At 36.9% G+C, this 21034-nt stretch overlaps 1 protein-coding gene across 3 annotated transcripts in view; it reads left to right on the top strand.

The window, feature by feature from the left end:
• CCSER2 (coiled-coil serine rich protein 2) overlaps positions 1-21034 on the top strand; it is a 70898-nt gene that overhangs the window by 24703 nt on the left and 25161 nt on the right. For all 3 annotated transcript variants that reach the window (XM_042818163.1, XM_042818165.1, XM_042818164.1), the window contains exons 4-9: positions 5501-5591; positions 8701-8863; positions 9500-9695; positions 18614-18700; positions 19626-19712; positions 20823-20921. In XM_042818163.1, the coding sequence (XP_042674097.1) occupies positions 5501-5591; positions 8701-8863; positions 9500-9695; positions 18614-18700; positions 19626-19712; positions 20823-20921 (723 nt within the window). The remainder of the gene's footprint in view (positions 1-5500; positions 5592-8700; positions 8864-9499; positions 9696-18613; positions 18701-19625; positions 19713-20822; positions 20922-21034) is intronic.

Here is a 21034-nt window from a genome sequence, read left to right on the forward strand (position 1 = left end):
CTTCTTCGTCCAATTGCCTACTGAAAGTGAAATATGTTATTAACTTTGTTTTCTCCCTTCGGGTAACCATTCTGTATAGTTTTTCTTTAATGTCACCTTTTGGGAGACTTGTGTTGCATTTCTATTTCTTTAATCATCTTTTCTCTGTCTCTGTTTGTGGTGTTGTTCCCAGACCCTGGAAGACTTCCTTCTCCATACTGTTGGCCTGGAGTTGTATTGGACTGACTTCTGTAGTTCAGATGTCTGATTTACCCCCATCTGTTTATCCTTTGTTTTCAGGTCTATTTCTGTTTCTTCAGGTGATTCCAATGACACTTTGTTAATTCTTGTACTCCCTTCATATTTTTTATTGAGGGTGTTTTTTTTTTTTTGTAGGGGTAGAATTTTCCTTTACTTGTGCTAACCTTCTGCACGTTGAAAATTGTTCTGTGGTCTCTCTGTAATTTTTTCCCTCTTTTTTTTTTAAAAAAAAAAAAAAAAAAAAATGGAAATAACATTCATCAATTTTCATTCATCAATTCATCCGTTATCTTAATATTTCTTTACAGAAGTTTCTTCCCTGCTGACAGGATGATTCCTGTATTTTTGAAGTAAAAAATATTTGGATGCAGTATTGCGTGTAATGAGGTCATCATGCAACAGAAGAGCACTGATGTTATAGCCACAAGGAGCAATGTGCTGTCTGTTTTTATGTCTGAGGAAAGTACACTTTTTGTATGAAGTGCTGTTTGTTGGACAGTCTCTGCATGAAAGGATTGTTTTGATGCGGCTTGATGCTTCTCTCACTGCTAAGTGGATTAAACGAGTAACTGACCTAAGCTGTCGTATCATAGAGCCTTACCCTTTAGACTGGAATTTGAGCTTCTTATATCAGTCTCAGCTCCCTGCATCATCTCTTGTTTCAAGAGTTTTTTGGTTTTTTTTTTAATGACAACTTACTTTGCTTACTGTTTTCTGCTGTGTGATTTGAATCAAAATCAGTATTTGTTGAATGTGTCTGTTGCTCTAGCATTAGTTTCATGTAGAAAACTGTACTGTGACTTGTGCTGATAGATGTACAAGCTTCTGTAAATGAGGGGTCTTTAATAGTAGGAAAAGAAAGCTGACATCTGACTAGGATGTTTAACTTTTTTTGTGTGGAATGTCTCAAGAGCAGCTGTCTGCTGCTCTGTAGGGACATTAACAGCTGCTTTCCAAGTGTGGTGTAATTGTTTCCAAGCCTGTACACTTGCCCGTCTCTTTAGTCTTTTTCCCATCTCCCTACTAAGTAGGAGCATTCACTGCTATTAGGGCTCTCAGCTCATTCAGTTATAGCAATTAGTCATGGATCATCTGTTTCTCCTCTAGAGCTTTTGTTGTTACACAGACAATGGTGCTTTCTTCACTTACTGAAGTATTCAGTTGAAAACCTGTCTAGAGGGACAGCTAGGCAACGCCATTGTAGTTGGATGAGATTTAACACTTCCAAACATGTATCTCTTTCTAAGTTGTACCATCTTGGAAAATCTAATGCTATACAAACTTGCAAAGTTACTATAAAGTAGGATAGCTCATTTCTGAGGGACTTAAAAATATCAACTTCAGTGCTAACAGTAAGTTAAATGAATGAAAGCATTTTCCTAAGGTCTCTTGATCACTGACAGACTTGAAGCATCTAGCATCTCTCTAGGAAGCCTGTTTCAGTATTTGACACCCTCACAGTAAAGAAATATTTCCTGATGCCCAGTCTGCATCTCCCCTGGTGTAGCTCTGTGCCTTTTGTGTCCTGCCATCAGTTCCCAGGAGCAGAGCCTGTGTTTCCCCTGCTCTGGGAGCTGCTGAGAGCGATGAGGTCACCTCTCAGCCTTCTCATCTCCACTTTGTCCTCAGCCTCTCCCTGCAGGATGTCTTGCAGCTCTGCTATCAGTTCCATTGCCCTCCTCTGGGTGCTTTCAAGGTCCTTACTATTCTTTTTATGCTTTGGAGGCCACAGCTGCACACAGTGCTCAAGGTGAAGCTGCACCAAAGCTAACTGTGGCAGGGGAGCTGCTTCTTGCCTGGTTGACTATCAGCTTTTAATAGGTACTGTTTCTTTCAGCTGCACAAATAAAATGGGATTCATCTCTTACAGTAAATCCTCATAAGTGCTAAAACATGTAATATTTGGTAGGGTTCACAGTGATGCATTTTGAAATGTTTCTTTACTGTCTGTTTTGAGATTGTTGCCCAGAGTAGCATGATGATAATAGCTGCTAAGTTCTCATATTAACAGTGTTTCCGTGGTGCAGTTAAGTTCATTATGCACCAGTAAGAATAACAACTGGAGTCTGTAAATGCAGATTTTGATAAGTACTAATGAGCACATGAAGCCTGCAGGTTTTCTCAGCTATTTCAAGATGGCAGTGCTAACACTTCATTTACAAAGCGTGTCTGCATTTATCTGCATCTAAGTAGATAGCAGTAGAAAATACTTAGAGAATTCACATGCGGTGCAGCTATTGCAAAAATTCTGTATTCAGAGCTTTGTTTTCTAGCATGGAGTTTCCTCAGTGTAGTTCAGTAATGTATAATTAGAGAAACATGATGAAATGTGCTGTTGACAGAGAAGTATTTTTGGCATCTCAAGTGCTGACCTTGTTTGACATCGTTGGACTTCTGAAGCTCTGATTCAGAGAGCAAAGTGGCCTATCCAGGTTTATTAGTTAAAACTGGCATGCTTCACTTTTGTGCAAATGCTTTTGCACAGTAATATCTATGGTTCTTTAAGTGTTTTTGGGCACGGAACTAATGTGTCATCTTCACTGAGGTTCCCATAGTAGAGGAAAACAATGCTTTTCCTGCTAATTTTGATGATCCAAATGTGGTATAGAAACAATTTGTCAACTAACAAACTGAACTTGCCCCTCAAACACCTATGTTTCACTGCCTTTAAAAAAAAAAAAAAAGTTGGTTAAAAATCCTTGAGTTTCTGGAAAAGTGTAAATTAGTGGATAGAAAAATAACTATGCATCTGTAGTCTGAATGCTAAAATCACATTTTCTTTAAATTACTTCCATTTCTCTGGAAGTTTTTCTGTGTACGTTTATTATTCACGACGCTCTGATACTGTGTTCCTTGCCTGTGAATGCTTAAAGAACCACACGTAAACAATGTTATCCACACGGGACTTTGAAATACAGTGAACAGAAGTGGTTCTCTCTCAAGTATTCCACCTTCCTTTTATATAGCTCATGTTTTACCAAATGGATGTTAACTGCTTTCATCGTGTGTCACAAAGCCTTTCTCTTAAGTCAAGAAGTACATCCTGTTGCAGAAGCGGACAATGTTTGCTGTTCTGTCATGCAAAAAAAAAGTCTTAAAATATGCTTTGCTCTTTGCACATTTGTAATCAAATGGGAGTACTGTATGAATGCTATAGAACCACTGCAGAACAGATGGATCAACAGTGCAGAGATGCCTATCAGTGTTCTTCCTTTCTATCAGTACATCTGAAAAATAGCCAGCAGAGGGATAGCTTTCCATGTGAACAGTGTTTTGCACTGTGTTGATGATCTGTATGCAAGTATACAGTGAAATATTTACAGAACAGCTTATTATCCAGAAAGTAATCAGCAATACAGTATTTAAACTTAATGGTTTTCACTATTGCTCCTATGAATTGACTTTAGATGTAGTGATAAGGCTAAGAAAAATCTGCAATTCTGTTCTTAGGAAAGAAATGGATGTGAAATACATGAGTATAATCCTAGACCTTAAGGCCAGGGCTTTTATTTGTGGGATACTAGAAAACAGAGATCAAGAGCTTTAGAGCTGTGTGACTGTTAACAATTTCCTTAGACCTGCTTTGTGTAGTCACTTAGTAGCAATAAGTTTCTTTCTTTGAGCAGTCTTGTTAAACAGAGGCTGTGTTCTCTGATCAAGTACTGCACTTTGGTGTTCATGTGGCTTTCCAGCCACAAGTGCTAGCAGCATCCAGCACCTGCCTGCTCAGTTGAAAGTATTCTACAGCCTCTTGATATTTTTTTTTCTGCTGCTAGTATTTTTAGAGAAGGAGGGGCTAGCCTTTTTTGTTTGTTTGACAGACTTGGCTTTGCTGACATTACATTTGTTTTTCTTTGAAATACCTGACTGGCCGCATTTCTGAATGGAGCATGATTCCATTTGGTTCTAACATTTGATGGCCTTTTTTTTTTTGAACTACTAACATAATCTCTGCAACACAACAGTTCATGGTGACTTCAGAAACAGCTTTATATGAAGCATAGCATTAAAGACAAAGGGCAACAGTGCTTAGTGCTGTAAACTGTTTTAAGTTTTGCTGGCTGAAAAAGGTGCTGGAACACGATGATCTCATCAATACCTTAGAAGTGTGTTTGGTCAGTGAGGGACTGACATGTTTAGGTATTTACTAGGTATTGCTGCTGTTCCACACCAAAGTTTCCTTAAAAGCCAGAAACGTGTTCAGGTACTGTTGCTTTTCTTGTGGATCCAAAGATGCTTTTGGTAGCATTTAAAGGATTATAGAGGCCTCTCCATTCTTTATTTTAGGGAAATAATATTTGACTTAACTTTAGGTTATTATTTATGCTGAAATATGGCAGCTAAATAAATCTTAATCTGAAAATACTGTGTCTAGACATTTAAATTGAGTCAAAAGGTGTCAGAGTTATGACACCTGAAAGGTGCAGTAGAAGCTAATAGGTTAATGGAGTTAATCAATTATACTTTGCAATTGCGTTTTGTCTCTTGCTGTAAGATAAGTGTGCCACTGCCTGAGAAAATCTGTGATTGCTGGAAATTGTGGAATGTTGTTATTAGATTTAATGGAGGTATTTCCTTTTAACAGTATTCAAGAAAAGACAGTGTGTATTTCTGTCAAGAATAGGTGTTCAAAACACAAGTGTCTGGTATTGGCATTATGTTTAGCTTTGAAAATAGGAAGATTCAGTTCGGCTCCGTATTTGTTTAGAAAACATTCTTCCCCATTCTTTTTTTCTTTTCTGAATAAATTGGTCTTTAATCCTTCAGTCAAGCCTACATTTAGAGGAGCAGAGTTCTTAACTTCCTGATGTTTAAATCAAGATACTACAGGTTCCCTACACCTTTCCTTTGTGATTAACTTTTGATCAGTGTGACATGAGTGCTGGAACAAGATAGTTTAATAGTTTAACATCATCTTCCCGCAAAGTTGTCTCTGAATTCCAACTGAGCAAAATCAGTTTTAAAATGCAGGCAGAATAATAATGAATAGAAAATTACTTGGAGATTTGCATAGGTCCAAGGTAGGAAATTGCTTTAATCTTTCTATCTAGTGCTGTTATCAGTATCACTGACCTAAGATGAGTATAAAGATGATTAGTTGCTGTAGTCTCAGGTAAGTCTGGTCTTGGCCTTAAGGAGAAGTGGCTGTTCACTGCCTCAGATGTTGTATCTAATACAAATGTAGCAAAGCTTTGAAGTAAGCCTCTATGGCAATGGAACAAAGTATATGAAAACACCTCAATTTGTGGTTTTCTTGTAGGATATCTTGAACAATCTTGATTCCTGTGATCTTGAAGATGATGATCTCATGCTTGATGTAGACCTGCCTGAAGACCCACCTCATGATAAAGGTTAGTTGAGTACCCAAGTGTTTTTACTGTCAAATTGCATTTGTTGAATTTTATTCTTCGGACTTCTTCAGTAAGATGATGCTTGCTTCAAATTTTTTTTTAAATTTGGTTAGCTTTTTTCTTTGCTGAAATGCAGGATTTAATACAACAAACTTCAAATCTGAATCTACAAAACTTACTGCCTTTTATAAAACAAGAAATAAAAGTAAGCCAAACAAACTTTGTTGCAGACTGCCTTTAAGCTGTTGGAGGTTTGAAGTTTATTTTGTGGTAACTTAAGCCTTCAGTCCCCTGCATCAGCTATGTTTGAAAATGTTACTACAAATTTTACTACTTAGCTTTGGTGAATGACAGTGTAATTTTTTTTAGGTAGTTTTTTTTTTTTTTTTATACAAAATAACAACTATATCCTAGTATATTCTATATGACTCTGTTACAGTAGTCTTAGGTTTTAAATAGCAATATATTGAAGAATCTTCTATTCTGCTTCTGTTGTTAAGTTCTGGTAACCTTTTAATGGAGACAATAGATGCCACTAAAATAGTACAAATTCAAACCAGAATGAACTGGTTCAGGTAAATAATGCCATCATTCTTTATCAAATCCTATCTGGAGAGTTGCAGGCATTTGGTTTTGGTCATTCCTGACCTGCTCTTAAGAATCGTTGCTGGCTGTTGACCAAAGGTCTGACCTACACTTCCCATTTCAGTGGAGGCCAGCATGTCTTAAACTGAACAGAAACATTGGATGTGGACCACAGTAGTGCCCTGCCCTGTACAAATGACACTGAAAATTTTGGGAGCTTTCTAAACCTTTTTTAGCTACCTACTTAAATATCTTTGTGTGTTTTTCTAAACTTTCTAAAGGCATGAAGATATTGGGGTTTTTTGTTTTTTTTTTTTTTTTCTGTGATTTTTCTTCCTTCCCCATAGCCGTGCCTTCTCCAAATGATTTTTTTAGACCTGAAATATTACAAAGGCTGACCTAATTTCTGCTGCAGATCACTTTTAATGTGTGCTTGTTACTAAACTTGTTGATACTTAGTGATGATTGTTTGGTATAATTCAGCTTTTCGGCCCATTTGCTTAAGATTTTTATTGTCATTTTCTGGAACGAATAAAAAAGCATAGGGGATTGCTCACAGTGCCAGTGGTTATGCACTAACTATTCTTTCAATAATGGTAATTGTTATCTTGTTGCAAAAACTCAGAAGCAATTATAAGGGGAAGATCAAGTTTTTGGTAAATTTCCTTGTTTATGAAACATGCAATGCATCTGCATCAGTAATTCCATTTAAAATTAATTTGAAAACTGTTCAAAATACATGTGTTTTGAAGATGAATGTTTGCCACAAACATAAAAAATTAATTTGCCATTCAATCTAGAGACAGGTGATGTACTGTTTTTATTTTACTGCTTTCTTAATTGCATCGCAATAATAAATCTGTACTCACACTGCTATTCAAGTGTCAGTGGTGTTCATTTAGCTGGAATATATCATGTAACTACAGCAATCTGGACTGACTGAGTCAGTGGTTCAGGTGAAGAAAGTAATGTTTGGGATCAATGTTAGTTAATTACTACTTTTTTGCATTTTTTTTTTTTGAAGTGAAATTAATGTGGAATAAATTAGATATCTGTGCCATAATTGCTTCTCTGCTGAAGATTTGGTGATTTCAGAATAGCCTGAAACTGATTCATCTTATGCTTTCCCTTCAATAAATAGGACTACTGAAAAAGTGAATTTTATTCTGTTAATATTCTTGTGTTTTTATTTAACATCTCAATTTGTTCTCCAAAGCAGAAAAATCGTAAGAGTGTCATAACTTACTGGAGGGTTATTTTGCTTTGACCTATTTGGACTTCCCTGCAGTGCAAGCTGTAGAAGGATGCCTCTGATGGAAAACAAATATTCTGTTATTTTAAGTGTACAAGTTACTTTATTACCTAAATTTTGGTTGTTGTTGATCTAGTTGATGTTAAAAACAAGCAAAAAACCCAAACAAACCAAAAAAAAAAAAAGACTGAATTGTATGATATGAGCACTTGTTTTGTTTGGCAGCGCTCCTTGCCGACCCCTTTTCCATACTTGTGTGCAGCTACAGTGACGTCAGCCTATTAGACTCCCCAGGTCAACAGAAACTCCCCTTGTTTCATTTTGGAGTCCAGGATGCTGCTCGGTCACTATTTATAGCAGCCGTTCTAGTTCAACAAGTATGCAGTGTGTGAGGATGGCAGCCTTAAATCACAGGGTAAAACTGGGCTCCCTTCCCACCAAGGCGCAGGCTGGGAGCGCAGCAGGAAGGAAGGCCTGTTTATGAGCGTCTCGCGCGGCTATGGCTGAGTAGGCAGCCGAGCAAAACAATGTCCTGTTGTGTAGTTTGATTCTTCTAGCAAAGGACTGACGATGTGAGGAGAAGCTCGTTGGGTAAGTGAGAGAGACAGGGTAATGGCAGGAGAGCGTTTGCTTTGGCTTTGTTTCTAGTGGCTTACGAGCTGTTGCCAAATACAGCATTTGCTCACTTCAGAAGTTTGTGGAATTTCCTTTGCTTTGCAGAAGTTAGTGTTTCAAAGAGATGATTTGGTTTGCTTGTTTTAAATTGTGCTTATTGTCCTGGTAACTAAAGTTTAAAATTCTCTCAAGTAGAAACAGAGGAGTTTCTAGAATGAGATACGTAGGCGTATTAAGTAATTGTTTTGTTCTGTAACAAAGTACTGACCTTTCTCTAAAATTACCATATTTCTGTTTGTCAGTTGTTGTAACTTCTTAAAAACCTGAAGATACTGTCTATAAGAGAGGAATATGTTCCCTCAGATTATTTGAATATTTTTTCCCATTCCTGTAGCCCTATTTCCTTCAAATGATTGTCTTAGACCTGAAATACTTTAAAGGCTGACCTCTAATTCTGCCACAGGTTACTCTTTTTCTTCTTAAAAGTTTTGTATGCTAGTAAAATCCCAACCTCATTACAGAGATCTGCTTGACTGTTCTTGGGAGGGGGGAAAAAAAAAAAAGCACTGCATCTGCTGTCAGCAGGTAGTAAACATTTTATTTACATGATTCTGGAGAACAAATTCTATATATTTTTCTAATTTCTTTTCCCTGCAGATGAATGTGAAAATATGAGCCGTTACGATAGACAAGACAGAAATGCTAGGCAACATCAGGAAGGATTCTGGAAAAGAGCACCACAGCAGCGGTGGAATGCACAAGATCACTATCATCTTGGTCATACTGAGCACTATATTCATGGTAAAAATGATTTGAACAGGTAAAGGATTTTTCTTTTCTCTTCTTGTTTTGAGAAATCTCTTTTGTCACTAAGGAATGTCAAGTGATTCTGGGTAGTGTCTGTGGATAGTATGCCGAAGTGGGAGCACCACTGAGATTTGATGATTTCTTTGTGAAACTCAGCTAATTGAAATGAGAATGTTTTAACTTGAGCTGGAACCTACTTGGAAGTGTGGTTTGTTATTTGTCTTCACAGGGTACTGTAAATGCTTGCTTAAATTACTGTATCTGTGTGAAAATTAGTGTCTTGTTAATTTCATGTTTCAAGTGTGAACAGTTTTTTACTTCATTTTTAAAATAAATTTAGTCCTATAGATCTTACAGGCTAGCTTGCATGAATGAACTTATAGGAATAGTGATGAGCCAAGTGGTTTTAGGGTGCTGTAGTTGTTAGCCTGTGAGAGATTTATGTGAGTGGGAAGGAAAATGAAAAAGCACTGGCATTTTCTGATTCTTTTTTTCATTTGTATACTACAGCACATAAATATAGCCCATGTTACATAAGTTTGTGTTACTAAATGCTCCCTAGCTCTAGTTTGTTAGCCTTGTGTGTGTCTGTGTGTGTGCATCTATATATAAATATATGTATAAATAGATATATGTTTATTTTTATCAGGGAATCAAACTACCTAGAGTCTTCTGTTGGTCACTTTGAAAGCTATGGCACACCAAATTTTTACCAGGCTCCTAGACAGCTGGTGAGCTTACCGGAGAATACTGTGATGCTGGATGAGATGACACTTCGGCACATGGTCCAAGACTGCACAGCTGTGAAAACTCAGTTATTGAAACTGAAGAGATTACTGCACCAGGTGAGCTGCTTAAATGGAATGAAAGCCAATATGTACAGCCCAGATGGGCTGCTCAGCTGGTCCTATTAGACTGCCATTTTCTGCACACATTGATTTTTACAGTGTTTAAGAAAGCATACACTTTTCATTGCTATTTTAAAGTAGCACTTTTCTGACATTTCAGCACTTTACTGAATACAAAAATATCGGTATTCTGCTTCTCTGTGGAAATAATGGGAAATTAATCAGTAGATATGAAGACAGTCTTTTATTTAATAAGATCCTAAAAAGCTAGGAATAAAAAAAATAAAAATCAATCATATTGACTTGCCAAATGCAAATTTGTTCAGTGGTAGTAGCTTTTTCTTTTAATAATAATCATGAAAAAAGCTTTGTGTTCTTCACTCTTTTAATCATTGCTATTTCAGCAGGAAGCTCTGCAAGTCCTGCTAGGTCAGCTCTTTTGGAAGTACTGAAACTTAACCTTACCTATGTGTTGTCATAAATTTTTAGAGCTTTTTCATTTCACCTCTGCTTGACTGAGAATCTTTTGGACCCATTTACCTGTTAGCACTGAAGAATGTGTGATATTTTCTTTGTTTATTGCAGTTTTTCTCTTAACAGCACAATATAACAAAAAGAAATTTGTGCCTTAAAAGTAAAACACTGCAAAACAAAAAGCAACTCAGTTGTGAGGCTAATGGGAGGTTATGACTCTGCCTTTGAGAAATGTGAGCATTTCCTTCCCATGGTAACCAGGAATGCTAGAGATGTTTTTCCAGTGATGAAATCAGGGGTACAATTGTACAAAAAATAACAGCGTTAGGGAGGATGTGTTCTTAGGGCCTCGTGTTGGAGCAGCAGGCAGCATAGGCTGTGCTTTCCAACAGCCTCAAGCGTGTGATGAGTGTACAAGATAGCAGAAGACTTCTTAGCCAGAGCTCTTAATGCCTTTAACACAAGGATAATGAAACAACTAGGCAAATGATGTGTGCTTGAAGTTCAATGTATAAAGGTGTGCAAGTTAGAGCCAAATAGCGTGGGGGCCTTGCAGAGTACTGTATTTGAAGTCTTGGTCTAATTTATAATAGGCTTCTCAGTAAAGTGACAAGTCATCTTGTTTAAAAACAAAAACAAACTTAGAAATTAGTTATTCCTAACTTGTACATTCTTAATCTGCTGCTTCTTTTGCCAAAAGTTTGATTTCTACCACTGTTGCTGTAAAAGTTAGTATTGTAATAAGAGCACTAAAAGCTTTGCGTATTTTTTCCCCCTTGATTATGAATAAAGTTTGTGTAATTGTTCTCAAACTGAGCACTGATCAAGGACTAGAACTCAGTTTGGGTAATGTGGCAATCTTATGGTATGTAGAAAAGCAAGATGAAGTCAGAGCTTCTCTCAAGTGCAAGCTTTAGTAAAGGAAGCAAAAGTTCTTAGAGGTGGCATCTATGCTATGAAATGTGCAAACTTCACGTTTCTAGATTTGATTTTAGGAATGTTTCTAATTGGGGTGGGAGTAGAGCTATATTCAGATCTAAGGTGTGAGAAGTTTTTTTTTCTTAAAGTTGTATTTGAAGTTGTTATACAAGTGATAAACTGTGGTATGCCATACTACAGAGCATAGTGCGTAGCAAACGTATACCTAGGAGGCTCCTGGAGAGACTCGTGCTGTTCTGCATTCATTGCTGTGACTGTAGTTCATATTGCCATATTTAGAGTATCTTTAAATAACAGAGCTGCATCAACATGGTTTCATGTTGTGTTCAGCATTCTGCCTGCAAGAATAAGGGAGTTAGAGCAGTTGAGCCTTGTCTGAACTCTTTGTTACCAGGATAGCAATGCCAGCAGTTCACATGCTGTCTGCTTGCTTCTCACATGCTGCTATCATTCTATCTTAAAACACTGAAGTACCAATTAGGGGGTTTATCTTATGCAGATTTTTTTTAAATCTTTACTGTGCTAATTGTGAACTTCTGTAATTTTGCAGTTATGTTGTATCGACTTACACAGAGGGAACAATGTACCTTCTTGCACTAAATGCAGTTTAATTATTTGCAGGAAGATGTTGAGCTGCTGGCACATGTTCCTACGTAAAACTTAACTGAATCACTAACTTTCTGTTGTAAGCAGTCAGTGACTAGTATTAAGTGGCATCTAGAATTTGAAGCCTCTTAAATAATGGCTAAGGTACTTCATTTGTGTACCTAATAGTAAATATGCTTTACTTTGATCTTAAAGGTTGCTTGCTTCTTCCTTAATGTCTTAAACTTGTTGCTCTAGATTGAGGCTACAGAAGTAATATGCCACTGCTTCCTTAATTGTCTCACTCCAAGTGCACTGGAGCCTTTGATAGGTAAGGGCTGACCATCCTCTGTAGTAATTCCTCTCAGAAACAGCAGCAGTGATGCCCCCCACCTTGTCTTATCTCAAATAAGCACTTGTATTTTAAGGAGGACTAAAACATGAGATGTGTAGGCTTATGAAAATGTTTCTTTTCAATGTAGCTTTCGTTAATGGAAAAGAAATTCTGTTTTTCAAATACTTGTTGTAATATGCTGTAATTGCAACAAACTCTTGTTGTAATATGTCAGATATGAATGTTTCAACTGTATGAGCAAGTGTGAATGGGGAAAGGAAGTCTGGTGTGAAATTTCCAAGTGTGCCAGTATATTTTTGCTGAGGGATTAAACCCATAAGTCACTTGTTCCTTTAAAGTATATAATTGTGTTCTCTTTGATTCTGGTGAGATCTATCAGAGATATTTTCCTTTGTCACAGCAGTCCTGAAAACAAGACAGCTACAGACTTAATTGATAAAATAAATACAAAGGCTTCTCTTTGTTGTGTATAACTTGTAACTGTGGTGGTTGTTTTATTTTTTTCTTAACCATGAGATAGTTTGCCTCACTGATTAACCTCGGCTGGATTTGACAGTTGTGTATTTAAGTCAGCAGCTAAGTGCACTCTTTCTGGACACATCTTTAATTTTTTAATTGGAAGTTGCACTTTTTAGGAATATAATGATGTCTGAACTGCATGTGTGCAGTTGCTCAGTGGTTGTTGTGAGATGTTAAATTTTAATCATGATTTCAGTAACTTTTACTAGCATGGACACTTTTGAAAGTCAACTTTAAATGCAGTCTTACATTGTGTAATTTAAAAAGCCCATGAAATAAATCCTTCCTCTGTCAAAATACTATGTAGTAACTCACCTTATATTACACACTGGCAGTTTAAAACCATCTTCAGATGGAGTTAAGAACTGTAATGGATTTTGCTTCATCTGGAGGAAGAAACCAGTAGTTAACTAATATTTTGCTATGCTGTTTTCTGAAGTTGGCTGTTTTCTGGAGTAAATTCCTAGCTGAAATTTGCTACTGTCGTAGGAACGTAGTTATTATTTCTCTGTTACTACCCAGTAGGGGAACTGCAGAATGTTCTGAAGACTGTCATTGTTTGTCTTCTGGTTTTGTGTATTTTGAAACTGTAAGCTAAGTGATAGCAGGGGAAAAAAGAAAAAAAAATAAAAAACAAAAAACAACAAGCCAACAATGTGGGACACTGGAAATATCTGCTGTGTATTGCTGTAGGGTTGTGCTGTATATTAGGAATGGGTGGTGATTAGCTGTTACGTAGTCCTGCAACTTGTTGTTGCTAATATGAAGGGAACTTAATCATGCCTAGTCATTAGTAATAACAGTAGAACAGAAATGTACAATTACTTGAGAATGTCTTGTTATATATGCAGAAACCTTTCACACAAATTACTTTCAGAGTGCACCATCTGTATTACATAGCAGATTTTTCCAGCTGGCAAGTGAATCTTATAGGATCTGTCCAAATGCTCATCTGCTGACTCTCCTCTAAATCATTACTTTTTGCTTCAGTGGAAAGTGGAGGACTAATGGCATTAACAGAATAAGGTCTTGGTTTATACTGGGAAAATTTAGTTTGAATTTAGTGCTCTGTAGAAAAACGAATACCAATAGGAATCTGCTATACTTTGATTACAGTACAAAATGCAGCACTACTAATTTAGTTTTCCTCGCTCTGTCTGAGACATGATGGAAGCACAGACAGAAGAAATAGTCAGGACCTTCCACTTACTCAAGCAGGAACTGAATTAAAACAAAGAAAATGAATATGGGGAGCTGAAGTTTGAGAAAGTAAGGGAAGGCGAGCTTCAGAGCCTGAATTAACTAGAAGTGTTCAATTACTGTGCAGTAAAAAGGTGATCGATAAGCTGACTAATACTGGATGGTTAGACTGTCAGTACTTTTAGTGAAACACAGTGACTTGAGCTCAGTGATTTGAAAGAATTGAGCGACATTTAAAGAGGAGCTACCAAAAGAGAATGACAAGTCAGAAATGAAGTAAATTAGAATAAATTAGAAGCCTGGGAAAATCAGTAGCCAACGAGAGAGTGAATAAGATAGGGCAGAATGTGTGTAATTGTAAAATAAATAAAAATAATTGTTTTACTGTGCAGCCAACATGAGAAGAAAATTTTGACAGTGGAAGCAAAGTGGAAATTGTTGCACTGAGGAAGATAAAATGTGTGTCCCTACGTTGACAAGGTCTGCGCAAACTACAGAATAATGTGGCTAAGGCTTATAAATCAGCTTAAGTTCAGGGCTGTGCCTCACTCAGTGATTAGGAGTCTGTCTTGAAGTTAGTGCTGGTGCAGTTTTGGGTGTTACAGGATATTTCGCATTAGCTGGGTAGGGAGTTTGTTGATGTGGTTTAGATGCAGCATACTCTGTAACTCTGCACAACTACTGATGGGAATTCACAAGGCCAGTTCTGTAAATAGTCCTTTGTAATCTTTTTTAATTTGGCCAGTAAAACACTAGATGAAGGCAAGTGAATTATTTGCTTAGACTGCTAGAAAACTTGAGCAGCAATGTATTTCCATAACCACAGTTTCTAGTTGCAGATGCTCCTGCCACCATGTTCTGCCTGTATGGAATTCTCTGTGGATAAAACACAGCTTAGTGCAGGTGCTTGCTAGTCCCAGAAAGGGGATGGTGGGTGGATTTGTCTACAACCTGCCAGTTGGCTGTTCCTGTGTGCTGTGTGAGCTAAAAGCTACCTTCCTCACTGACCCACTTTGTTAAGTAACTGGTGCTAAATTATGGAATTTGAAATAAGGGTTCAGGCTACTGATGATTTGTGAAGTAGGAATGCACTTAAGAGAAAGGGGAAATGTGGTGGAGATGTGTTTGGTTAGGTGGATTTTGTTTGTTCTTCTTTAGTCCTGATTTTTTTCTAAAACCCTTAAAAACAAGGAGAGCTAAAGAAATAGGCAACACAGCAAAAAAAAAAAAAAAAAAAAAAGGCATATCGTAGCTTCAGACTGTTGGTTACTATTGGGCTGTTGTTTTAACAGTTGTTATCTATTGGGCTGTTGTTTTAACAGTGTTTGGTGATAGACAATTGAAACTGTGACATTCATGGTAATATTTTAATGAAACCAAAGTCAAATGCACATTAAAATGTCAAGTGGTAAGCAGGCAAATAGCACCCTCTACTTGATGAACAGTTTTCTGTTGGCTTATTTACAATAATGCTGAACTAGCAAATGAAGCTACTCAAGTGATCATTTTGTAGTGCAGGAAACTTGGAATCTTTCTGTAATCTGCTTGAGAATCAACAGCCCAAAAAGCCTTAAACTTTGTTATTTTTCAGCTTTTTCATGAGCTGTAGTTGTTACAGTGCTCAAAAAATTCTCCACTTGAAATTATGTTCCTGGCAGTATGTTCTTTTAAAATCCTGCATGTTGAAAACACAGCTTACATTGTAAGGAACCACAAGATAATTACTGAAAATTAATTTGCTTCTAATGAATAGAGTTTACTACTTAATAGAAGAATCCAAAATATGTCAGTGTAATGAAAGCTATGGCCTTCAAGGTTTGAGCTTATTTTTCTGTGAGCCAGTGTAGGAGTTGTCTTCTAGAACACAAGAGAGAAGGGTATTCTTTCAGGAGTTCTACCTGTGATCTTACATGTACGTTTAGCTGAAAAAAAAAAATCCTGCATGGAAGATAGTGCAGAGAAATACTAAAATGTTACAGATGTTGTAGGAATGCTGTAACATCTGTTGACATCAGTTTTCAAAAAAACAGGGGTAATTTTTTTTTTTCAGGACCAACTTTGTTTTGAATGCTCAGTGATTATAGGGAGTTTGTGTGGGTGTTTTTTCCCACTCCCTCAACCTGTTTCCTTTAAGTAATTGTTAATAAGTTTGGGATGATTTTCTAAATCTTGCTGTTGTATTTTGTAAGTTTCCAGCTTCAGACTTCCAGCTCTAATTCTGTAAGTCACTTTTAGACACTTCTCAAAGCTTGTGGTTACCCCCAGTTTGTTGCACAGGGACCACCCAAAACTGGGCACTTGCTGCAGTGGATGCTGCTGTTGACTGAAATAGTGAGAAATTCCAGTAAATGTGACTGAACTGAAAACCACTGTAGATTCAAGTAGATTGCTGATAAAATATCAAGCAAAAGGTGTAATCTGACACTGCATTGATTGTCAATTGCTTGATTGCTACTTGAGAACCAGCTCGATTAAATATATAGATACATATTTCAGGTTATGAAAATGAATCTCTAGCTAAAGACTCTCCTTACATGGCTAAATGTGTCAACATGTACAGCATTAGTCTCTTAGCCTCATGCCTACAGTGGAAGTACTGTTTGATTGTAACTGTAACAAGAGAGTTAGATTGTATTGTTTGATGTTTTAATTGATATTGCAGCCTTAAATCTGGGAAATAGTAACAAACATTGCTATTTCTTTTCTCCCCAATGCTGCTGTTTCACAAAAGCAGTCTTCTGCTAAGGAAATTAAAATGTTTTATCCTTGCTTGTTTAAAGTTGTAGCTTATTTGTCAGTATGCTTGGTAAGCATTTGATTTTGATATGCTTAATAAGCCATCTTGAGTTGCTGTTTTGCTGTTTTTTGCATTCATTGTCCATGTTTGGCACAAATGAAATTAGTTCAACTGTTCTCAATGCGAATTCATAGTATACTGAATTATGTATTCTACTATTGTAAAAACAAAACAAAACAAAAGCCAAAACCTAAGCACAAAATAATGCCATACAAACACAAACAAAACAAAAAGCAAAACAAAGTCAAACAAAAGCATCCAGTTGGGTTAAAAGCATCAGCTTGGAAGCTTTTATAGGTAACTGCAAGGTGTAAGGTTTTTAACTGTATCACAAACCTAGGGTTTGAAGTGATATGTTCTGTCCGAGTTTCCCGAAGTTGATGTCTTGGTGCATAATTTCTAGGCAACCAAAAATAACAAGCATTAAACCAGTTACACTGTTTTGCAAATTCTTCTTTGTTCTAATTCCTGCCCTTTTTCACGGTACTTGGAAAGCCTTCTTATTCATACTGCTTTCTTTCTCCTTTCTTGTTGCAACACAATTGAGAAAAAAGCAAAGCAAGGAGATCTGCACAGATTAGTCCAATATATGTTCACAATGGGGTACACAGTGATGGTGTTAGATCTGTGTTCTTTCCCACTTGCACTGAGATTATGGTATGTAATAAAATGATTAGAACAGGGGTAAGGGAATTGGTGCGGATGGACTTGGCTCTTGCTTTGCTGGTGAGTGTCAGGTGCAGTGTAGGGTGTGAGTGGTGAACTGCCAGAGAATGTGTGACTTACGCTGTTTGCATTGGGGTCATAATCTGCTGCTGTAGAACATTTTATTTGTCCAGTTTTGTGCATTGTATTGGTATTCTACAAATACCAGCTGTAGAGCTTTAAATGCTGTGAGGCTTTGTGCATTTATTTTGCTTTATATTTTCCCATTCCCACAATGAATCCTTCACAGTTCCAACTGTGACACCGGTTATATTTTTTTCTGTGTGTAGTAATTTAAATAGTTATTTAAAGTTGACAGATTTTATCAATGTTTATTATTGTTGCTCCCTTACTTTAGCATTTTAGAGAAGTTCGGGATGAAGTAAGGTTCTTTAAGATATTACTGTGCAAAATAATGAAAAATATCTCAAAATGCTGTAGAACTATATATTGCAAATTACTGCTTCATCAGTCTGTCTCCTGCTGGTGGTCTGCCCAGGGGCACACAGCTGCTTGTGGATTGAATTAAACTGCATGTTGGAAGGCTGAAGCATATGTCTTAAAGGGCATAAATAGGACTATCTTTTTTTTCCTCACAGTTGATCTTTAGTATTTGAGCTGCAGTTTTATTTTGGTGATTTTTGAGGGTGGACTTGCTGGCTCAGACTTGCAGTGGTTTCAGACAGGTTTTGAGATGTGATCATCTACGTGTTTTGTGTTTCCTGTGGATGTGCTCTTAGTGTCAGTGCTTCGCAATATATCCAAGTAAAATTATCCTTTGATATCATTGCTGGTTTTTGCATTTCTCCTTATTGTGATTAGTTTCAGAACGAGAAGAGGAAAGAGTGCTCTTTCACACTAATAGTTTTTTCTAATTGTTATTTAGTTCTTATGACCATGAAATAGTTTTGTATTTGCTTGCACAGTAGTAAATGTTACTACTTTTAATGAAGAACATTTAGCTGAAGTATCTTGGCTGCATATTTTGGTGTTACTTAGACATATTTGAAAGGATCTAAAGGAAATGAAGCTTTTGAAATGGCACAGCATCACTATTTCATCCTGATTTAAAGCATTTAAATACAATGGCCAATTTTTGCACAAAATCAATGTTTTGACATAGCTGCAGCTACTTCGTGAGGAGAGGTTGTTCATGGCTCTGGGCAGTATACATGCACTGCTGCAAAGCAGGCTTTTATATCAGAGAAAGGAAAACAGGAGAACTAACAGGGAGGGACTTCAGGTGCTGTAACAGGCTTTTCAGAGAGATGATGTATTTATATCTTTGAAAAGGGGTTATTTAAGCAAATACTTTGACAGTTTGTTCTTGTTCTCTGTCAGAATGATGAGAATGTGTCGCTCCAGGACATCTCACATTCGATACCATCAAGTCCAGAACCACAAGAACCTGAATCAACTTATTTTAAGGTAAGTGGCACCGATTTACTCCTCAGAATAAGGGATACAAACTTGTTTGTATTTGTCTTGTGAAGTAGTGCCTCTTCTATCTATGAAAACCTACCAGATATGTGTGTGTCATAGAATCATAGAATGGCCTGGGCTGAAAAGGACCACAGTGATCATCTGGTTTCAACCCCCCGCCATGTGCAGGATCACCAACCACCAGACCAGGCTGCCCAGAGCCACATCCAGCCTGGCCTTGAATGCCTGCAGGGATGGGGCATCCACAGCCTCCTTGGCTATATCTATAGATTATCTGAGTTTTCTTTAAGCGGAATGGTTTATTCGACCTTCTAAAATACTCACAGATGGCAGTACAGTTAGGTAGTTAAAATAACTTTGCTTTTCTATGTTAGTAGCAGTCCTGGGAATTATCGGCTTTAGAGTAACATCTGAAAGATTTTTCTCACTATTTGTTAACTGTTAAAGTTTGAAAAGGCCAAGTTTCCTTTGAAGCATAATAATACTATAATTATGTACTTTGATTTTCTGTTGGCTTGTATTCCATGTTCCTTAGATGGTCTAATATTACTCATGCAAGTACCACTAGAGGTAGTGTTTGATGGTTAGGGCTTTTTTCTCTGTGATCCTACCTTTTCATACAACAGATGAGTCAGCATCAAAACATCAAAACTGCAGATGATTTACTTACACAGGCTGCAAATTGAGTGAGTTGGCTAAATTTTTTTTTAAAAAAAAAAAAAAAAGACTTCAAGTTTCTTTGTTCATAGGTTGTACTCCTTACCACATCTCACCATGCAAATAAGATGAAGAAAGATTGTGCTAATGTTACTGCTAGGGTTCCATGAATCTCTGCTGTATATCCTATAGAGCTGTTGATTTAGATTGTGGCCCTTAGGGAAAAACTCATATTGCCTAATGCTTTTTGTAGACAGAAGACTTATTGAATGAGATCAGGCAGCTTAAAGATGAACTGAAGAAGAAGGATGAAACAATCAACCAATTAGAGCATCAACTGGTAAGTATAATTTTTAATGCTTAACAAAATCCTAAGGAAGCACTGCAGAGTGCAAAGTGAATAGATATTTCTTATGAAGGCTTTAAAAGGGATAACTTTGTAGTTTTTACCCTTTTCTGAGGGGGTCTTTCATTCAGGAGGCCAGTCATGATTTGTATTTTTTTAATATTGAGCAAATAAATACAAAGTGTTGCTCTGAAACCAGGGGAAACTTACAGATCAGGTTCAGACGAGCAAACATTCTTAAGCAAAAGTATAGCTATTCACTTTTTACTCCTGTTCTAGACTAGTTTTGGATTTTGCCCTGTGTATTTCTGCATTATCTTCTGTCAAACGAGTCCACTGCAAAGTAGTCCCATTTTCAAGCCATTTACTAAAGTTACTTAAGATAAATTACTTTTTAAATTTACTTCAAACTGATTGTCTCAACTCAGTCTCAATCAAAAACATGGAGGAACAGCACGGAGGGAGGGAGTGTATGAACCCACTTAAGTGTATTTTGGCCTTTCTAAGAACATGGCACATGGGAATAACTTTTTCTTTGAATTTCCTGTGCAGTCCATGCATTTTCTATGACAAATGATACTGTATTCTTATTGTTGCTTTCAAATACCTACACATACTTTTTCAGTTATTGATAGTGAAACAGACTTGCACCACAGAATGTGCAAGACTGACATGGGGTATGAATTGTTCATTTTATAACAAATTTTGTAGTAGTTGCCGTGTAACTTCCTTTGTTAAAATGCAGAAACCTCTACAATGTTGTTCCAGTTTCATCTCTTTGCATATGCTGAGTAAAGATTTTGTATGTGCTGTTATGTAGCCATTCATCTTGATATGTGCAGTTACTGTTTTTAGGTGCATATGCATATATATGACAAATCTTCCAAGTGCTTTCCTCAGAAAGAGAAACAATCCAGGGGAGCAAATTGTTTGATAAGCAAACTAACACAGGGACCAGTACTTCATTTTTATCAGTGCATAATAGACACAGTAACCAAATATTGCCAGCAGGTATTAGGTGCTGGGTTGGAATGGTGCTTTCCAACAATCTTAATTTGCTATTTTCTAATAGTTCTCCGTTTTCTTTCTTGGGGGGTGTTTAAGGCCAGTAGATGTAATTGCCAGAAGGACAGCCAAAAACCCACAGTGGCAAAGTGCGCGTATGCTGATAAATTCACACAAACTTCCTGGAGGAGGAGTTCTGTGAGTAAAACTTGTGACTTTTTGAGTTTCATTCCTCTATTTTATAGTTAGTGCATATGCATGAGTTTGCCATACTTAAGAGATTATGTATGCTGTTTATTAGTTTTTTTTAT

This window comes from Centrocercus urophasianus, unplaced genomic scaffold (assembly GCF_019232065.1).
Source record: "Centrocercus urophasianus isolate 14NV4802_14NV808 unplaced genomic scaffold, USGS_Curo_1.0 seq_17, whole genome shotgun sequence".
NCBI lineage: Eukaryota > Metazoa > Chordata > Aves > Galliformes > Phasianidae > Centrocercus > Centrocercus urophasianus.